Below are 19,885 nucleotides of genomic sequence, written 5' to 3'. Positions count from 1 at the left end.
ATAATTTTTCGTCATCTGTGCCATATTTTTATTATTACTGAATAGGTGTTTGCCATTCCTTCAGTGTAATGCCATCCGTGTCACCATCAAGACATCCTTGGAAACCTTCAGTCAAGCTGTCTCACTGCTCTATCTAGGCATCTCTGATTCATCCTTCCCAAATATGGAAGTCCCGGAAGCGGCTGCCGGGCTCAGTTGAGTGACAGCAGGGAGCGCGCCGGGGACGCAGGACCAGACCTCCATAGCCGATCCACATCTCGCTTTTTCTAAAGAAATCGTGAGAGTAAAACCCGGATACCTTGTCAGAGGTAATATTTCGGTAAGAATGACTCTGTCTCTGTCCTATTTTCCTTCCAGGTCGTTAGTGGGACGTTTGGGTCGCGCTCCGAGCGGGTGGGAGGTTCTCACTGGGAAACGTGCGTGTTTTTGTTTGGAGACACGCGGTGCTGGCAGGAATTTGGGTTGAACGAGCACAATTTTGCGGTTTCACTGGTGTGTTGCTGTCAGGGGGCAGGGTGCGTTATCTTTTCACTAATTGCAGGATCTGTCAGTTGTCATATCAGCGCGTGCAGGCGTCTGCTGCCTGTGGGATAGAGATGACGAGACAGGCTGGTGACTCTGTTAGACATGCTATATTTGATGTGATGCAGAAGCCCAGAAGATCTGAAGTGTAATGTTGCTGTCATAAATCAATAGGCTGACATATTCCCTTGAAGGCCTGTGTATTCGCAATAGATGCACAATTATTTTAATTCTGTGTGTGTGTGTGTATATATATATATATATATATATATATATATATATATATATATATATATATATATATATATATATACACTGCCCTCCAAAAGTTTGGAAACACCCCTGGTAAAGTGTGGTTTTGGACGATATCATTATTTTTTGGTGCAAATACATTACAGTAACTTGACATTATCATTGAAGACCAGCAATAATAATTTTAATTTTGATTACATAATAATGGCAATATAAACATGTCAAAGTCAGACATGCCCCTTTGCCAGCTGTGATGCTGGTTGCTGGTGTAAACTTGCCCCAGGTTTGTAAAATATTTTTGGGTCAGCACACCTTAATAGCTTCAACAATTGGTTTAGAATACAATGAACCAATCAGAACCCAGATTAGGTCAGATAGCTGCTAATGCTGGATATTTTGAGGAAGTTTTTTCTATGTATAAACTGTTTATGTAATAAAATATGTTTTTGTAGTTTGTGTTGTCCCTTATCAGTGCAAAATTATCACAAATTAAAAAGGATTCATGCCAATATTGTCCAAAACCCCACTTTACTAGGGCGTTTCCAAACTTTTGGAGGGCATGTGTGTATGTATGTGTCTATATATATATAGATACATACATAGATAGATACATATATACTATACACATCTATATGCTATGATATATATATATATATACTATTATAAGTCACATTTTTATACATTTTTGATTTCTTTTTTTTCTACTTTTTTTGTGAGATAATAATTACATTATATTACTTAATATGTCCTACATAGTAGGTTTTGATTCATTCAAGTACACTTGGATTGTATATTTGCTAGATTTCAGAACTTTCTTTCTAATAATTAATTGCATAAATGTTATTTGTTAAAAAATTACTATAAACGTTTAAATACCACTACCAAGGTTACTAAAACTAGCATCATATGTAATATGTATAGAATTATTATTATCATTAATTTATTTTTTAATACAAATAGTAGATGCATTAATGCTGATGATCATGTTAATGACAGATTAAATTAAAATCATAATTTAAAAAAAAGGAAATAAGGAATTTGTCTTGGTGAAGCTACACAGAAAAAAAAAGACATCAAATAATAAAATAAAACGGAATATATATACATATATATATAATTTTTTTTTTTTTTTGACTAGTTTGTATGTATGCATGTGTGTATATATATATATATATATATATATATATATATATATATATATATATATATATATATATATATATATATATATATATATATATATATATATACACACACACATGCATACATACATACAATCTAGACAAATAACTTTGGTTTGGAAAGGCGCTATAAAATAAAATAAATAAACATTTAAGTACTCAATAGACAAGATTGATGAAAATATGTATGTACAAATTGAACAAATCTATACAGACACAATTATGCAAGGGAATGTGATTAAGAAAGGTGATTATGATTTAAATGTAAACTTAAGAAAAATATGTCTGATGGTGATTTTTTTTATTTTTTTATTTTTTTATCGGTGTGTCGCAATCATTACAACTCCCACTTTTATTTATTTCTACATTCGTCACTCACCTTTTGGGGGATAGTCATTCATTTTTGTCCACCCACTTTACAAATCATCCCTACACTCCTGGTTTTGACCTTTTCCTCAAACACACTGAATGTATTAGATACATAAACCATATTTTGTACACTTCTGAACATCCTCCAAACAGCCCATAATAAAAGATAAATCAGTATCTATATTAGTGTCTTGCAAGGCTGTAACCATGTCTTGAACATTGCATGCCAACTTTGTCAAAAACGTAAAATGTTTCTTGTCTCGTCACACTGTAATAGGAATTATTACATGAATCACAGAAATGCATATTTTCAACTCAAAACGGCCATATTTGAGAACAAAAAGTTGAGTATACATTTCTATCACAATACAGTTGACATATTAAATGTTTCACTATTTACATCTTACGCTTCGTTCTGAATTCGAGCTCTGCGTCTGTGAACAGTAAACCCTGCCTACTGTGAATTTCAGTTATTGGGGGGCATTTGTCCCCCTTTATGTCTATGGTGGTTATGGTCCTGGTGTCTCGACAAGTTCTGCCACAGATTTAATTCAATATGCAATCAGATGTCACTTTGTCATTAAAGGCAAATCCTTTGAAATGTTGTTTTTAGCACACGGGCTCCAGTCATCTTCTGTATCCGGGTGAAGCATTGCTCTACATTTAGACTCATTCTCAGAAATAGAGAAGCGTGCAACTGCATCACTCCTGAAACATTAGTTCAGCACAGATCATGTTGTGCAGATTGTTATATATTTAATGGCAGACATATAGTCCAGCAGAAATATTTAGTTTGACAACTTGAACTTACTTTACCAGATGATTTGAGTGACTTTTGCATGTGCACTGTGAAAAGTGATTGTAAATTGAACTGTAAAACTGTAATTTAATTAACTTAATTGGTTAACAGTAAGTTCCCTTATCACATACGGGGACTGTAACAGATCTAACCTTGTATTTTGTGTCATTTTACAGTAAGGTACTGCTAAATGTACCTTTTTAGAGTTAAAAAAAAGATATTTTATTTGTGATAATAATGCAATGAAACTTGCCAGGTTGTCATACAAAGAAATTATGAATGCATGCAAATACAAGAGAACCAGCAAAATGTTTATAACTGTTTTTAGGGCTGTCAAACGATTAATCGTGATTAATCGTATACAAAATAAAAGTTTGAGTTTGCATAATATATGTGTGAGTAATGTGTGTAAATATGTATATATAAATACACACAAATTAATGTATATATTTAAGAGAAATATGTTATTTATGTACAAAAAATGTATTTATATATAATGTAAATTATATAAATAAATACATATACTTGTAAATATTTCTCAAATATATACATGGATGTGTTTGTATTTATATATACATAATAATTATACACAGTACTCACACATATATTAGGCAAACTCAAACTTTTATTTTGTATGTGATTAATCGTTTGACAGCCGTAACTGTTTGTGCTTTTTCCTTTTCCTCATTATTTTGCATAGTAAAATAAAACCTGCTGTAGTTTGCCTTTTTCCCCAAATTATTTTGTCAGATAAACAAGTTTAGTGTTTCGTTCCTCCCTCATATTTAAAATATCCTCATATAATTGAACTTCAAGGCTCATTAAACACAAAATATCCCCACTTTTGTCAACTACTGTATGTTTTTTTGTTATTAATTACATGCATTAGAGTTTTATGTTACATCTTCTGTTGTTAAATGAATGTTTGTAGTGCTATGATGGTGTTTTGTGCATCTACTGTACTAGTTTGATTCATCATGTGTCTTTCTCTTTTCCATCTTTATTATTATGGTGGATGATGTCAGTATATGTTAAAAGTACAAAACAGATTTTAGGAGTGGAGTGACCTTGATAATTCAGCTGTTGGATTTACCGCTTTAAAAACTACAGTTTTAAATTGTAAAAACTGATGCTCAGTGTTTCAGGGTTATTCTGCCTCTCTGAAAAGCCCAACTGAGGCCCAGGTCAGGCATTTGGCAGGGCCGAGAGAATTCTCTAGAGAGATAACAAGATGACGTGAGCATTTCCACACTGGGTCACTATTAATTACTGCTGACGAGTGTCAGAGAGAGACTTGCTCTTTTAGTAGCTACATGTTAAATGCAGCAAATACGGCTCATTTGTTGCTCTGATGAATGAATCGCTGTTAGATCTTCAGTGCTGTTGTGTCAGGTTATATGTTGTTGATTGTGATCATGTGTTTGATTTACATTATATCAGTCTTTCTTCCACTTCACTGTTTCTGAATTACTAAATATTTTCACGTAAAAGCAATAGACGTTGCGCAGCTGAGCTGCACATTATTCGCTCTTTTAAAATGCATTTGCAATGCATTCTTTAATAAATCAGAAAGAATAGTATTGAGCATGACCGATGAAGAGACGAGCAGTTTTGAAAATAGTCACAAAGAAGGTATTGACAGATTGTTCAGTGATATGATCCAGACTGAGTGATTAGATTCCTCTTCTTTCCTCTTAACAATCAACAATGATGATGAAAGTCATTTATTAGACTCGAGATTTCATTTCTGCTCAATTTGATTTTATTTATTAAATTTCATATATGCTATTGTTGGCCAAAATGGTTTTAAATGGTTTAATATTGTTGTACTTTATTTAGTAAGGTATTGCTTTTGGGGTTCAATGTTGTTCAGTGCCTTTTTGTATCTTTTTTTATTTTGTGTAATTTGTGTAATTTATATATATATATATATATATATATATATAAAATTGACACCTCCATGTATTCAAATATTATAAAAAAACATATTGTTAAAGACTTTGTAAGTATATTTATGCAAGCTTGAATCACTGAATAAAAAATAAAAGGTAATTTTTTTATAAAAAATGTCTCACAATTTTAACTTTTTTTCTCAGATTTGCGAGATGTATTATAAACTCACAATTGTGAGAACAAAAAAGGACATAATTGACTTTAATAACATTTTTATTTTTTATTCAGTGGCGGAAACAAGTTTCAGTACATATTGTGTAGTTGTAATTTGAGTCGATTTGTGAAAATAATGCAAAATTGTGCGACATAATATTGTTAGATAAATACCTTAACCAAATTTAGTGTTGTGTTTTTCCTTCATATTTAAATTATTTTAAAAAATCTAAAATATTTTCCTCATATTTTGATGGTTTAATCGATTTTGTAGGTTCATTAAGCACAAAATATCCCTTCCGGACATCACTTAAATGTTTTTAAGGACTTTAAAGGACAGAAATTAAAATTAGGTTGAGCTAATGACTGATTTTATGTATTTTTTGATCAATTAGGGAAAATATAAATGTAATATTTATATTCCCAGAGGTGTTTTTTCCCTCAGCATGTTCCTGACTAAAACATCTTAAACAGAATCAGTATTTGCTAATCAGCTGCTTAGTTATTGAGACATGTCGAGATATCAGCAGTATTTTATGTTTTACACTGTTTTCTGAGTCCTTTTTCAAAGGCTTTAATATGGTGATCGTGTTATGTAATTAAATACTTTGGTGAACTGCTCATTTTGGACTGTTGACAGCACAGTTTGTGTCCTCCTGTTGACGCTGTCGTAACTGAATTGACTGTTCTGTTCCTGTTAGCAGATGAGTATTGAGGTGTGGTCATGTGGAGGGCTGCCAGTGAACCCGCCACGCCTTCATATACTCTGTCTGTGTGTGTGTGCTAGATTTGCAGAAAAATTATCAAAAACTTTAGAATTTTATATTAATGCTAGTGATTTTTTTTTTTGATAATGTATAATGGTAGTTATTAGGGGCTTTCGCACCAGAAGAACATTTTCATAGTTCCTATAACTAATGGCAGAAGTACCCACTTTTTGCCACGTTTGCACTGCAGGAACTGGGAGCGATTTTAGTTATAGGAACGCCATTTGTTTCAAAGTAGGGTCTATCCCAGCGAAATAGAGTGCAACAGTCAGGTTTCGGAAGAAAAAACTTGATTAAATTGATTTTTTAATGATAACTCATAAACCTTTAAAGAGCTCTACTGTGAGCTACAAGGTTGTTAAAGGGTTAGTTCACCCAAAAATTAAAATAATATCATTAATTACTCCACACCCGTAAGACCTTTGTTAATCTTCAGAACACAAATTAAGATATTTTTGATGAAATCCGATGGCTCAGTGAGGCCTCCATAGCCAGCAATGACATTTCCTCTCTCAAGATCCATTAATGTACTAAAAACATATTTAAATCAGTTCATGTGAGTACAGTGGTTCAATATTAATATTATAAAGCCACGAGAATATTTTTGGTGTGCCAAAAAAAAAAAAAATAACGACTTATATAGTGATGGCCGATTTCAAAACACTGCTTATTCATGCAGATTCACGCCTCCACGCATACTGTGTTTCTTGACAAAAAGTGTCTTACAAAAACTAAATCAATATATTGTTTTATATGAAGGAGTAGGCAGCATAATTTTTACATAATTCTGAAGCAAAAACTCTAGTCTACAACCTCCAATACCCAGAAGTCTTGTGAACACAGATTTAATATACTTTTTTTGGCCTTATTTCAGTGACTTAAGTTTTTTGTTTTTTCAATAACCACGCATAAATGTTAATCCTTCAAAAGCACAAACATGTACATACATGTTCCTCACATATTATTGTAGCCTAGTTTGTGCTGAATACAGTGTAATGACACTTTTGTCATTTATATGTTTATGAACAACTGAAAAAAGCACAAATGTCAGGGCATGTCAAAACTTCTCCAAGCCCCAAATCAGCCTCAGACTCCAGAGGGTTAAAATAATCATGTTTAACAGTGGAATTCCTGGTGAAAAACTACATTACCCATGATGCTATACAGAAATTCCACCAATCAGAGATTTGAAAAAAGCAACATGCTCCAAAAGAGCTCTTTAGCTCTGCCCACTCCATTGTTTTTTATTTGATTTGTGCTGATCGCAATGCTTCATGGGATTGTAGTTCTTTACCGTTAAGTACACAGTCTTGTACCTTTGTTTGTTCAATTTTCCAAACTTTTTTGCTTCAAATCAAAGTTTGTAGTGTTGTGACTCACCTTGTAGCTGATTTTAACTCTTTAACGAAGACTATTTTAAAATCCCTATGGAAAAAATGAGTGAAAAAAAATTAAACGCCGCTGAAAAAGGGGGCGGGAACTGTTCCACTCTATATGAACTACCAGTGACGTAAGTGTAAGCTGATTGGCCGAATGCATACGAAACATCGGCACCCGGCATTTTTACAAATTTATCCAAAATCGTGCAGCTTACTCCATGAACTAACTCCACGAACATGGAAAACAGCAATACGTGGACCGATGCTGACTAGCCCTGGTGGCTAGTTCCTATAACTACCCGGTGCGAAAGCCCCTATTGATAGCAAAATATGGATTATATTACTTAAAATCAGCATGAAATGGAAGTTGCACTAGTCTTTTGTTCTCTATTGTGACGTATATTGAGTGAACGCTTTGCAAACAAGAACAAATGTAGGGCGGGGCTTGATTTTGTCTGTGGGGAATTGATTGGATGGTTGTGGTTTGCTATTGGTGGATCTCATGTGAGTGACAGGTTGCCCCGCCCTCATCATCAGAGAAGAGGGAGGGGAAGTTATTCTGATTCAAGTTTATGAATTTATAAAAACAATGATGGATAAATCATTTAGAATAAACACTGCAATAGTGATTTCATGGTGACTTTAAGTAATGTTATTCACATTTTTGCATAAAACTGATTAGGTCACCTCCAGGAAAGTTCATAAAACATTCCTTGTAATTACTGTTGTCTTGTTTCTCTGGGATACGTGCAGTCGTTTGACCGTTACGGGGAGGAGAGTGTTTTATTTGAACTGACTGGTATTCAGGTCACGAAGTCCCAACAAATCAAACAGCCACAACGGTCGTTCGGCACAGACCAAGAGTTTGCTCTGTTTCTCCAGGACCGCTGTCATGGAAGCACTGGTTGAGCGTCTGGAGCAGGCGGTAGTTCGTCTGGAGGCGGTGGCTGTCAAACTTCAGCACTGTCCTGGGGGCGTGGCCAACGGTGACATCATCAGTAACATGATCAACGGAGGTACCAGAAGTACAGATCTTGACAGCAGTTCTGAATTGTTTAATGTATTTATAGTTTTTATTTGTAAAGCATATCTGGTCTGTTTTGATGAGTCCACAGGGCATTGTCTATAACTCTACAGATTATCTAAAGGAGAAGAACTCTGACATTTCGGGGATTTTTCTTCATGGGAAAAATATTCTCATAGGAGTAGAGTGGCATTATCCTTGGCAAACTGCACATCTGCACTACATCTGAAATGTATAATATGTTACAGTTTTAGCTTTTGCCTCCTCCAGTTTTGAGTTTGTTTTTTCTTCTGTGTTTTCAAAATTTTTATATTTAGTTTAACTAATATTTATTTATTGACAAAAGTCTTCTACTTCAGTTAGTGGTTTTGTAATATGTAGTTTAAATAGTAGCATAATAATTAGGGCTGCAAGATTAATCGCATGCTATTCTCACGCGCATTTTGTCAGTAAAGCCGGTTCCCTGATTGCCGCTAAATCACCATCACCTGCTTTCAAATGAAGCGGCATTTAATAGACAGAGCCGTAGATCACTGAAAAGCCACGCAATATCGCGTTCATATCGCAGATGAATCGCCTGCGATAATGAACGCGATATTGCGTGGCTTGTCTGTGAACTATGGCTCTGTCTAATAAAAGGCGCTCCGTTTAAAAACAGGTGATGGCGATTTAGCGGTAATCAGGGAACCGGCTTTACTGACGAAATGCGCGTGAGAATAGCATGCGATTAATCGTGCAGCCCTAATAATAATATTAATAAATAATCATGGTAATAATAATTCTTATTATAAGCAGTAATATTTTTATTGTAGTTATTTTATTTTAGTCATTATTTTGTGTCAAATAGCAGAAATAAGACAAAATATAGCTGTAAGCAGCAATTATTGGCCAAGCACAAAGAGCATATAAGCCATGCCAACATGGCTGGGAGCATCAGATCAAATGCAACAACAAGCATGTAATGACATTTTAAGATGATTTTAGGCAAATTGGCTGAGAAATCATAAATACAGTCATTAGAAATATGATTGAAAGGTTTATCACAATCGGCCAATAGGTGGCGCTGTGACCAAATTGATGTGTTGTGGTCAGGGTGAGGTGACAACAAAACATGCAAAGTTTGGTGTCAATATGCCAAAGCATTGCAGAGATACAGCTTCAAGAGTCGTTTTTTGCATCATGCCTCAACTTCGTTGCTTCGGTATTTCGAAATTCCATAACGTTTTGTCAGCACATTCTGAAGATGATGCAATTAAATTTTGGTGAAAATCAGAGCAACGGTGTATGAGGAGTTTGAAAAAGTAGTTTTTAAAAACAAAACAAAATGGCGGACAGGAAGTTCGACCGACAAAATTGGTTTCTATGTTCTCGGCATGACCCAAGGAATATATTGAGACCAGTTTCATTAAAATCGGCTAATATAGTCAAAAGTTATTACCATTTTTGTAAATTTAATTATAACTTTTTACCACAAGGTGGTGCTTGGTCAGGGCATGGTGTTGAACACCCATACCAAGTTTCGCAACAATACGCTAATGTGTTCATAAAATACAGCATTTTACGCCAAAATTCTAAATGGTCGACGGCCAAAATGGCCGATATGGGTAAATCTGATGTCATTCTAATTGGCATGACGCCCCGAATCTCCGAACCAGTAGGTGGCACTGCACCCAAATGCAGCATGTAATCTCGGGTCATGCTTGTGATGATGAACCAAGTTTGGTCTGAATACGATAAAGCATTGAGAACATAGAGCTTTACATCTATTTTAAAATGTAAAATTAATTTGCGTGTTTTTCGAAAATGGTTTGACAAATCGACTTTTTGTCGGCATGATGTGAAGATGATCTGGTTGAAATTTCATGAAAATCTGAGCAACGACCTAGGAGGAGTTCGAAAAAGTCGGGTTTTTTTTCTGGAAAATTAAAAATGGCGGAAAAAATTTCATGACGAAAATTACATCATTGGGTGAAATCGAATCATCATAAACCAAAGAATCAGAGGAAAAAAAGTTGTTTCTAGTCATTACATTTCAAAAGTTTTTAGCATAAATGTGAGTGAAATTTTAGACAGATGGTGGCGCTAGACGGATTGAGATAGAGACTCCAAATTTGATATGATGACAGTTCAGACTGTCCTCTATCTTTGCACCAAATTTCATAACTTTCCCGCAAGCGGTTCTATGGGCTGCAATAGACTCGAGCGGAAGAAGAAGAAATGGAAGAATAATAAGAATGCCAACAGATACAATAGGTGTCTATGTACCTTCAGTGCTTGGTTCATAATAAATAATACAAAAAATATATAGGACAACTAAAAATAGGTTTTGCATATCAGACATTAAACATAAAAACCATCTGCTTTTCTTAAAGAAGAATATCGTTTGATCTTTTTATTTCATCGCCAAAGTCTCAAATCTTAGAAGTACAAAAATCTCCTCTACCGTTTAAAAGTTTAATACAGTAAAAACTGTAAAAATGTGAAATATATAAGTGAATATATAGTAAATTGTAATTTATATCCTGTGATCAAAGCTGAATTTTCAGTATCATTACTCCACCAGTGATAATTTTTGACAGCAAATTTTGATTTAGTTTTAGTCATATTTTAGTCATCGGAAATTGTTTTAGTTTTAGTCTAGTTTTAGTCGACTAAAATCTAATTTATTTAAATTGTAATGCATTAAGTAAGCATTTCTCTAACAATACACAGATCTAATACACTGATACACATCTGATATTCTCCAAACTATGTTCACTTAAGACAACCAGCTGTACTTTACTCACCAAAACGGACGTTTTTTGACCGTTTAAGTGCAAAACGACATGAAAGAGAGCTCAATTCAGTGCTTTTCAGGGATTGACACACTTATCATTGAGCTACTATTATAGTTTTTGATAAAAAAATTGGATTTTTACATCTTTCATTGTAATTTTAGTTAAAAGTTTTAGTAATTTTTTGTGTTTGTCTTTTAGTTTTTGCTTTTAAACGTCATTATAGTTTTTTTTTAATTTATTTCTGTTTTAGTTATTTTAGTACATCAGGTTAAGCCAAAGCTTGGAAAATAGATGAAATAAAATAATTTTTTATATTTTTATTTTTTTATTTCAGTTAACGTTTATTTCAACTAATGAAGATTTTTTTTAATGGTTTTAGGTTTAATTATAATAACCCTTATACTTGTAAAATATATTGAATAATGTGTGTATTTAACTTAATTAAATTAAGTTAAATACAGTTTGTTGTGTAAACAAAATAACAATAATGACCAGGAAAAAATAATAATAATCCATCCCGAAATACACCGTGACTCTTATTCTGAAATGTCTGCAGTCTGCTCATTTAAGTTCAGACGAGGGAGATAAAATATGCATTCTTACAACCGTCTAAAACACATGACCATATAAACATTGTGTAGTAAACACTGTCATAATTCATCAACATGAGCTCATAAGCAATCGCTTGGCATAAATGTGCATGAAGCAGTCTGAAGTGCTGCTGACCAGCCTGTAGAGGGCGCAACAGCGCAGCGTTTCCCGCGGTTAGATCAGCGCGTTACACTTCAAATGTGCGCATCTTCCACACAGGAACTGACCGGATATCTTCCCAAATCGTCCCTCTCTTTCATTTTCGTCTCATTTTTATTCATTGACGAAAATAAGAGTAGATTTTAGTCATAGTTTTAGTCATTAAAAACGCATTTTTATTTAGTCATTGTCTCGTTTTCGTCTGTAAAAAAATGTCGTTGATGAAAATTATGACGAAAATAAACACTGTACTCCAGTCTTCAGTGTCACATGATTTGCTGCTCAAGACCTTTCCAACTCTGACGTCTCCAACAATGAATGTGATTTCAAATCATCCTCAGTAATGTTGTTCATTCTGTTACACTGATTTCTGTTTTGTTGTTATCTCTCTTTGACTCTAAGGTGAATCTCAGATCATGGAGGCGTTCGACCTTTTGCTGAGCGGTTCAGTGTCTGAATATGTGAAGACCAGCACATCTATTGGTGGAGAAGTGGCAAAGCATGTAAGTGTTAGTGGTTGTGAATATCACTTTTGAACAGACAGGTAGGAATACTGAGCAGAGGTAGATGATATAAGAGTGAAGTCATTCTCAAGAGCTCTAAGTTTATCGAACAAATGACTGCAGACACTCACACACACCCATCAGTCCAGCTGTTCGTGAAGTCACAGCTGTCGCTTTCCAGGTTCACATAACTCTGCTATATTTGACAATTGGCTTTGTGCTATTCTGTTTCCCTGCAGCCCTGTTAAATCCATTTGCATCATAACAAATGGAAAGTGTTTTATTATAATCTGAAAGTAGGTGGAAAAAATTAAGGTTTGTTTAAACTTGTTTAAAGCTTGTTTTTTGTTTTTGGACTGGAAAAGTACTGTTTGACAGTGTTGTTTTATTAAGAAGGGTTATATTAACAGCTGGATTCTTAAAAAATTATATAAAGTATTGCTAAAAGTGTAAACATATAAAAAAACTCCTTTGGAGGTTGGTAAGATTTTTCTGCTCACCAAGTGTGCAATTATTTGATTAAAAATACAGTAATTTTGTGAAATATTTTTACAATTTAAAATACATTTGAAATGTATTTTATTCCTGTGATCAAAGCTGAATTTTCAGCATCATTACTCCAGTCTTCAGTGTCACATGATCCTTCAGAAATCATTCTAATATGACGATCAGATTTTTTGCTCACATCTGACACAGATCAGAATTTGTTACACACGCATAAACACAAAAATCCGCATGAGATCCACATTTTTTCACATCTGTTCTGAGCCACTTTCAAATGTGGTTTTAAATCAGATACATATCCGATATCTGGACATCTGACCTACATCTAAACACATACAGTGCCAGTCAAAAGTTTGGACACATTATAATTTTTAATGTTTAAGACTCTTATGCTCATAAAGCCTGCATTTATTTGATCACAAATACAGAAAAAGCTTTAAAATTGTGAAAAAATATTACAATTTAAAAGAATGTTTTTCTATTTTAGTATACTTTAAAATAGAATTTATTTCTGTGATGCAAAGCTGAATTTTCAGCATCGTTACTCCAGTCTTCAGTGTCACATGATCCTTCAGAAATCATTCTAATATGCTGATTTATTATCAATGTTTGAAACAGTTGTGCTGATTTATTTATATATATATATATATATATATATATAATATATATATATATATATATATATATATAATATATATATATATTCAAAAGTTTGGGGTCAGGAACTTTTATTTTGACAGAAATTAATACTTTTATAATGCAAGGATGTGTTACATTGATAAAATGTGATAGTAAAAACTTTTTATTCATTAATAAATCCTGAAAAAAGTATCACAGGTTCCAAAAAAATATTAAGCAGCACAACTGTTTCAAACATTGATAATAAATCATCATATTAGAATGATTTCTGAAGGATCATGTGACTCTGCAGACTGGAGTAATGATGCTGAAAATTCAGCTTTGTATCATAGAAATAAATTCTATTTTAAAGTATATTAAAGTAGAAACCCATTATTTTAAATTGCAATAATATTTCACAATATTACAGATTTTTCTGTATTTTTTATCAAATAAATGAAGCCTTGATGAGCATAAACATAAAAAATAGTAATGTTCCCAAACTTTTGACCGGCACTGTACGTCCGATTCCCCTTGGAATTCCACGTTTGCCCACAAATAGGCTTTGTTTATTGTTTTTAGTTGGTTCTTTTATATCTTTAATAAATCTTGGATCCAGCTTTCCCTCGTTTCTGATCACACCAACACAACCTGAACAAGACCCGACCATGAAACACTGGGGTATCAAACACTATATTAACAATTAAATTACAACAATGGTACACCGGACAGGAAACAACATCTGCAATCAAAAAGACAACACTGGGCTTTATCCACAATACTTTTATAATTTTATATTAAGATATTAATTTAATTGAAATCGCTCCATTAGATCCCTCACAATCAGTGATTCTGTCCGGTCTGTTGTAACACGAGGTCGTTTGTGAGTCGACGGCCTGTAAGCAGCAGCTGAAATGTTAGGGTTTCTTTTTGACTGACAGACATTGGTAGCTAAAGAGCTGCTTGAGAAACGAGGCGCTGGACAATGTTGTTAGTGTACACAGAGGCACAGTGGCTCTTTCTAGTGATGGAATGTAATATTATGAGAAGAGGGAGAGGGAACGGGTGAAAAAGAGCAGAAAGAAAGTGGGAGAGGGATGTATGTGTCCTCTTTGTTAACACTGGAATTCTCCTCAAGCTCAACTCCGAGAGGAAACATTTCCCTTTCAGTCTAATAAGAGATGAGAAATGGCTCTATGACCGTCTGTGTGTGTGCGTGTGTGTGTGTGTGTGTGTGTGTGCGGGATCTTTCGCTCAGTGAAAAAGAAACTGTCTGCACTAAACGTTTGTGGGAATTTTTTTTGTTTCAAACTTTTTAATTGCCAACAACCCCGAAATATAATGATCCCCTAAAGACGCTCTTCCTAAACTATAATTCATGTTTCATCATTACATTTCATTAAGTGTGGTATTATAAAGACGAGTCATGTTTAAAATTAAATAATGGGCTTTTATTTGTGCTGTATTTATATATGTTTTTATAATGTTTATTTAAATAATACTATATATTATAATATTTATTTAAATAATAATAATTTATATAATGCTATACAGTGTTATTTTAGTTTTATTAATACTTTAAATTAGCTTTTATGTTAATATTTTTATATAATTTTTAGTCGTATGTGCTTTCCTCATTTTATTAGTATTTTTTTTTAAATATTGATATTTAATTTAAGTTTTAGTTAATTTTAGTTTTTATTTATTTCCGCGTAAACTTAAATTCAGTTTATTTCCAAGGCAATATTTCAAATTTTTGTTTAGTTTTTCAACAAATTTTTATTTTATTTTATTTTATTTTATTTTGCTTTATTTTATTTTATTTTTTATTTTAATTTAATTAGCTTTATTTTATTTAATTTTAGCTTTATTTTTATTTTATTTTGCTTTATTTAATTGTATTTTATTTTGCTTTATTTTACTTTATTTTATTTTATTTTGCTCTATTTTATTTTATTTTGCGTTATTTTATTTTATTTTAATTTGCTCTTTTATTTAATTTTATCTTCATTTTCATTTTATTTCTTTGCTTTAATTTAATTTAATTTAATTTTATTTTATTTTGCTTTATTTTATATTTATTTTATTTTATTTTGCGTTATTTTATTTTATTTTAATTTGCTCTTTTATTTAATTTTATCTTTATTTTCATTTTATTTTATTTTATTTTGCTTTATTTTCATTTTATTGTATTTCATTTTGCGTTATTTTATTTTATTTTAATTTGCTCTTTTACTTAATTTTGTCTTTATTTTCATTTCATTTTATTTTGCTTTATTTTCATTTCATTTTATTTTGCTTTATTTTCATTTTATTTTATTTTGCTTTATTTTATTTTATTTTAATTTGCTCTTTTATTTAATTTTATCTTTATTTTCGTTTTTTTATTTTATTTTGCTTTATTTTAATTTAATTTAATTTAATTTTGCTGTATTTTATTTTATTTTATTTTGCTCTTTTATTTTATTTTATTTTATTTTATTTTGCTTTATTTTACTTTATTTTATTTTATTTTGCTCTATTTTATTTTATTTTAATTGGCTCTTTTATTTAATTTTATCTTTATTTTAATTTTATTTTATTTTATTTTGCTTTATTTTATTTTACTTTATTTTATTTTAATTTTCTTTATTTTATTTGCTTAATGATAATAACTAATACTAAATATTATAATACTTAATAATATGAAATATTAGTTTTCCCCATCCAGTATTAGCTAATTTTCAGTTCAGTTTAAATGCATCTCTGCACAGCGATTTTAACAGAAAAATGAGGTTATAACCAGGACACAAAACGTGATAACTGTAGTAAACTATAATTGCACAGTTATTGTTTTCAACTCATTTGTGATTCTCATCAGATATTTTAGAAGAGATCTAAAAAGAGCTCATCCGTTTCTCCTCTGCCACACACGGCTGATCTGAACCGCAGCCTGATGGCTTGATTTAACCCGGAGTCATGCAGAGGTGACCTTCTGAACCTGAAAGTGTGGGAATTACCAATAATAATTCCCATGAAGTGCCTTTACCTCGAAAGGCAACGTTCACAAATCTAAGTTTCTCATCAGTGCTGAAAGAGACGGTTTATCTCCTATAGTCAGCTCCTTTTAAGGTAAAACAGACCTCTACGGTTCTCTGTGTTCTGCGAGAGGAAGTCTTTTCCTAAATGTGGGATTTGCCTCAATTTGTGTGTATGTGGTTCAGCTCTGTCCCATTAGGCTTCACCTCATTTAGGAGCTTCTTCTGCTTCAGGCACCTGATGTCCCTGCGGTTGATTTTTATATAACTTTATTATATGAAGGTCACATTAAAACTGTCTTCAGACTTTACTCTTGCTGCTGCTCAAATACCCTTCATGGAGTTTGTGTTCCAAGAGCTTTCAGACGCTCAGACTTTCTGACTCGGTATGATGTATCTTTCCTAACTGATCCATCCAGGGGGGGGGTCAAGATTTTTGTAAATCATGCTAGAAACATGTTATTCTTGCTAACAATGTGTTAAAACATGCTAACAACATGCTAATTAATGCTAAAACATGATTGTAACATGCTAATTCATGTTAGAAATGTGCTAAAACATGCTAGCAACATGTTAAATCATGTTAGCAACATGCTCATTCATGCTAGAAGTGTTTTAAAATGTGCTAACAACACACCAAATCATGTTAGCAAACATACAAATTAATGCTTGCAACATGTTAAAATGTTAACAGAATGTTAAACATGCTAGCAACAAATTTAAAATTGTTAACAAAATGCTAATTCATGCTAGCAATGTGGTAAAACATGTAAGCAATGTTAATTCATGCTATCAACCTGTTAAAACTTGTTAACAAAATGCTAATTCATGTTAGCAAATGTGGTAAAATGTAAGCAGTGTTAATTCATTCTAACAACATGTTAAAACTTGTTAACAAAATGCTAATTCATGTTAGCAATGTGGTAAAACGTAAGCAGTGTTAATTCATGCTAACAACATGTTAAAACATGTTAACAAAATGCTAATTCATGCTAGAAGCATGGTAAAACATGTTAGCAACATTCTAATTCATGCTAGAAGCATGGTAAAACATGTTAGCAACATGTTAACTCGTGTTAGCAAAATGCTAATTAATGCTAGCAATGTGTTAAAACATGATAGCAAAATGCTAATTAAAGCTAACAAAATGTTAAATCATGCTAGTGACATGTTAGAAAAACATGTTAATTCATGCCAAAAAATGCTAAAACTTGCCAGCAAAATGTTAAATCATCCTAGTAAAATGCTAATTAATGCTAACAATGTTGTAAAACATGTTAGTAACATGCTAATTAATGCTAATACCATGTTAAATCATGTTAACATGTTAAGTAATGTGAACAATTTAAATCATGTAAATGACATGCTAATTCATGCTAAAACATGTTAACATGTTAATTCATACTAGCAAAGTGCTAAAACATGCTAGCAAAATGCGAAATCATGCTAACAACACGCTAATTATGCAGTGTGTTTAAACATGTTAATTAATGCTAGCAATGTCTTTCTCTTTCCACTTCACTAAATTTAAAGCTTATAAAACTTTCAAAGTTTCATACGACTTTGTCAAGCTAACATCAAGATTTGTCCCAGCGAACTTTACTCGTCTAGTTTTGATTGTGTGCTTTTCTAATGAAACTATGTAATTATTTGCTTGTTTTTTTATCAACAGGCAGAAATGGTGAACAATGCCATGCAGATCCAGCGTACTTTCCTCAAAATGGCCATGACACACCAAGAGCCATCAAAGGTACAACCAAACCAGCGTCTGTGTTTAATTGCATTTACATTAAACTGGATGTAAACTTGTGTTACATTTCACAGTTTAATGGTCTTGAAGTAATCCCTCGCCGTGAAGCACTGTTAGCATATCTCACACTTAGAGTTTGTCATATTTTAAGCACTATAATACCAATGTTTAGCTTGACTAAAAGTGCCTGCTGGGAGAGTCTCTTCATATGACTCTGTCTGTGCAGTGTCAACAGATGTCTACCTGTTATGCCCTGTCTTGAAATACTAGAACAGGTTTTCCTGCTTGAATGTTGATTATTTTCCTCACATTCTCCATTGTTGCAGCTCCTCTCTTCCCAGTCTGTCAGTAACGCTCTGTTTAGTTCCTGTCTCTATGAAGCCCCTCCTTGCCCCAATGTTCTCTGATTGGTCGGAATGGAACGGAATGTGGAGCGGGACTTGGTTCTATCCATTGGTTGTTGATTGGCTAAAGCCTAAAGTATACTTCAATTTTGAAGTGAACAATCATATGCATAGAGTCAAGTACATAGCATCATGTTAGTGTGCACTTAACACATGCACACTGGAAAGTATCTATTTCTCTCCAGAAGTTATAACCAATAAAAGTGTAGTTGTACTCGAGGAGTCTCTCTGCAAACGCATTGTACTCGCAACCAAATCAATGTAAAATCATAGCCAATCAGTCTCTCTATAAGCACACTGCACTCAGCCAATCAGAAGTGTGTGTGGGCGGAGTCTCTCAGCAAGCGCACTGCACTCAGCCAATCAGAAGAGCGTATGGGCGGAGTCTCTCTGCAAGCGCACTGCACTCAGCCAATCAGAAGAGTGTGTGGGCGGAGTCTCTTTGCAAGCGCACTGCACTCAGCCAATCAGAAGAACGTGTGGGCGGAGTCTCTATAAGCACACTGCACTCAGCCAACCAGAAGAGTGTGTGGGCGGAGTCTCTTTGCAAGCGCACTGCACTCAGCCAATCAGAAGAGCGTGTGGGCGTAGTCTCTCTGCAAGCGCATTGCACGGAGCCAATCAGAAGAGTGTGTGGGCGGAGTCTCTCTGCAAGCGCACTGCACTCAGCCAACCAGAAGAGTGTCTGGGCGGAGTCTCTCTGCAAGCGCACTGCACTCAGCCAATCAGAAGAGTGTGTGGGCGGAGTCTCTTTGCAAGCGCACTGCACTCAGCCAATCAGAAGAGTGTGTGGGCGGAGTCTCTTTGCAAGCGCACTGCACTCAGCCAATCAGAAGAGAGTGTGGGCGTAGTCACTCTGCAAGCGCATTGCACGGAGCCAATCAGAAGAGTGTGTGGGCGGAGTCTGTATAAGCACACTGCACTCAGCCAACCAGAAGAGTGTGTGGGCGGAGTCTCTCTGCAAGCGCACTGCACTCAGCCAATCAGAAGAGTGTGTGGGCGGAGTCTCTCTGCAAGCGCACTGCACTCAGCCAATCAGAAGAGTGTGTGGGCGGAGTCTCTCTGCAAGCGCATTGCACGGAGCCAATCAGAAGAGTGTGTGGGCGGAGTCTCTCTGTAAGCGCACTGCACTCAGCCAATCAGAAGAGTGTGTGGGCGTAGTC

General features: G+C 33.7%; 1 protein-coding gene across 5 annotated transcripts in view; it reads left to right on the top strand.

The window, feature by feature from the left end:
* cap2 (cyclase associated actin cytoskeleton regulatory protein 2) overlaps positions 1-19,885 on the top strand; it is a 44,622-nt gene continuing 24,737 nt past the window's right edge. Inside the window, exons 1-4 of one of the 5 annotated variants that reach the window (XM_067411264.1) lie at positions 1-308; positions 8,258-8,391; positions 12,329-12,429; positions 18,241-18,318. In XM_067411264.1, the coding sequence (XP_067267365.1) occupies positions 8,268-8,391; positions 12,329-12,429; positions 18,241-18,318 (303 nt within the window). In that variant the 5' untranslated portion in view covers positions 1-308; positions 8,258-8,267. Of the gene's footprint in view, positions 320-8,257; positions 8,392-12,328; positions 12,430-18,240; positions 18,319-19,885 lie in introns of all 5 variants that reach the window. The other 4 variants (XM_067411263.1, XM_067411265.1, XM_067411267.1 and 1 more) reach the window with 4 other exon arrangements.

The sequence above is a fragment of the Chanodichthys erythropterus genome, chromosome 15 (assembly GCF_024489055.1).
Source record: "Chanodichthys erythropterus isolate Z2021 chromosome 15, ASM2448905v1, whole genome shotgun sequence".
In the NCBI taxonomy this organism is placed as follows: domain Eukaryota; kingdom Metazoa; phylum Chordata; class Actinopteri; order Cypriniformes; family Xenocyprididae; genus Chanodichthys; species Chanodichthys erythropterus.
This window is presented reverse-complemented; position numbering and strand designations above follow the sequence as displayed.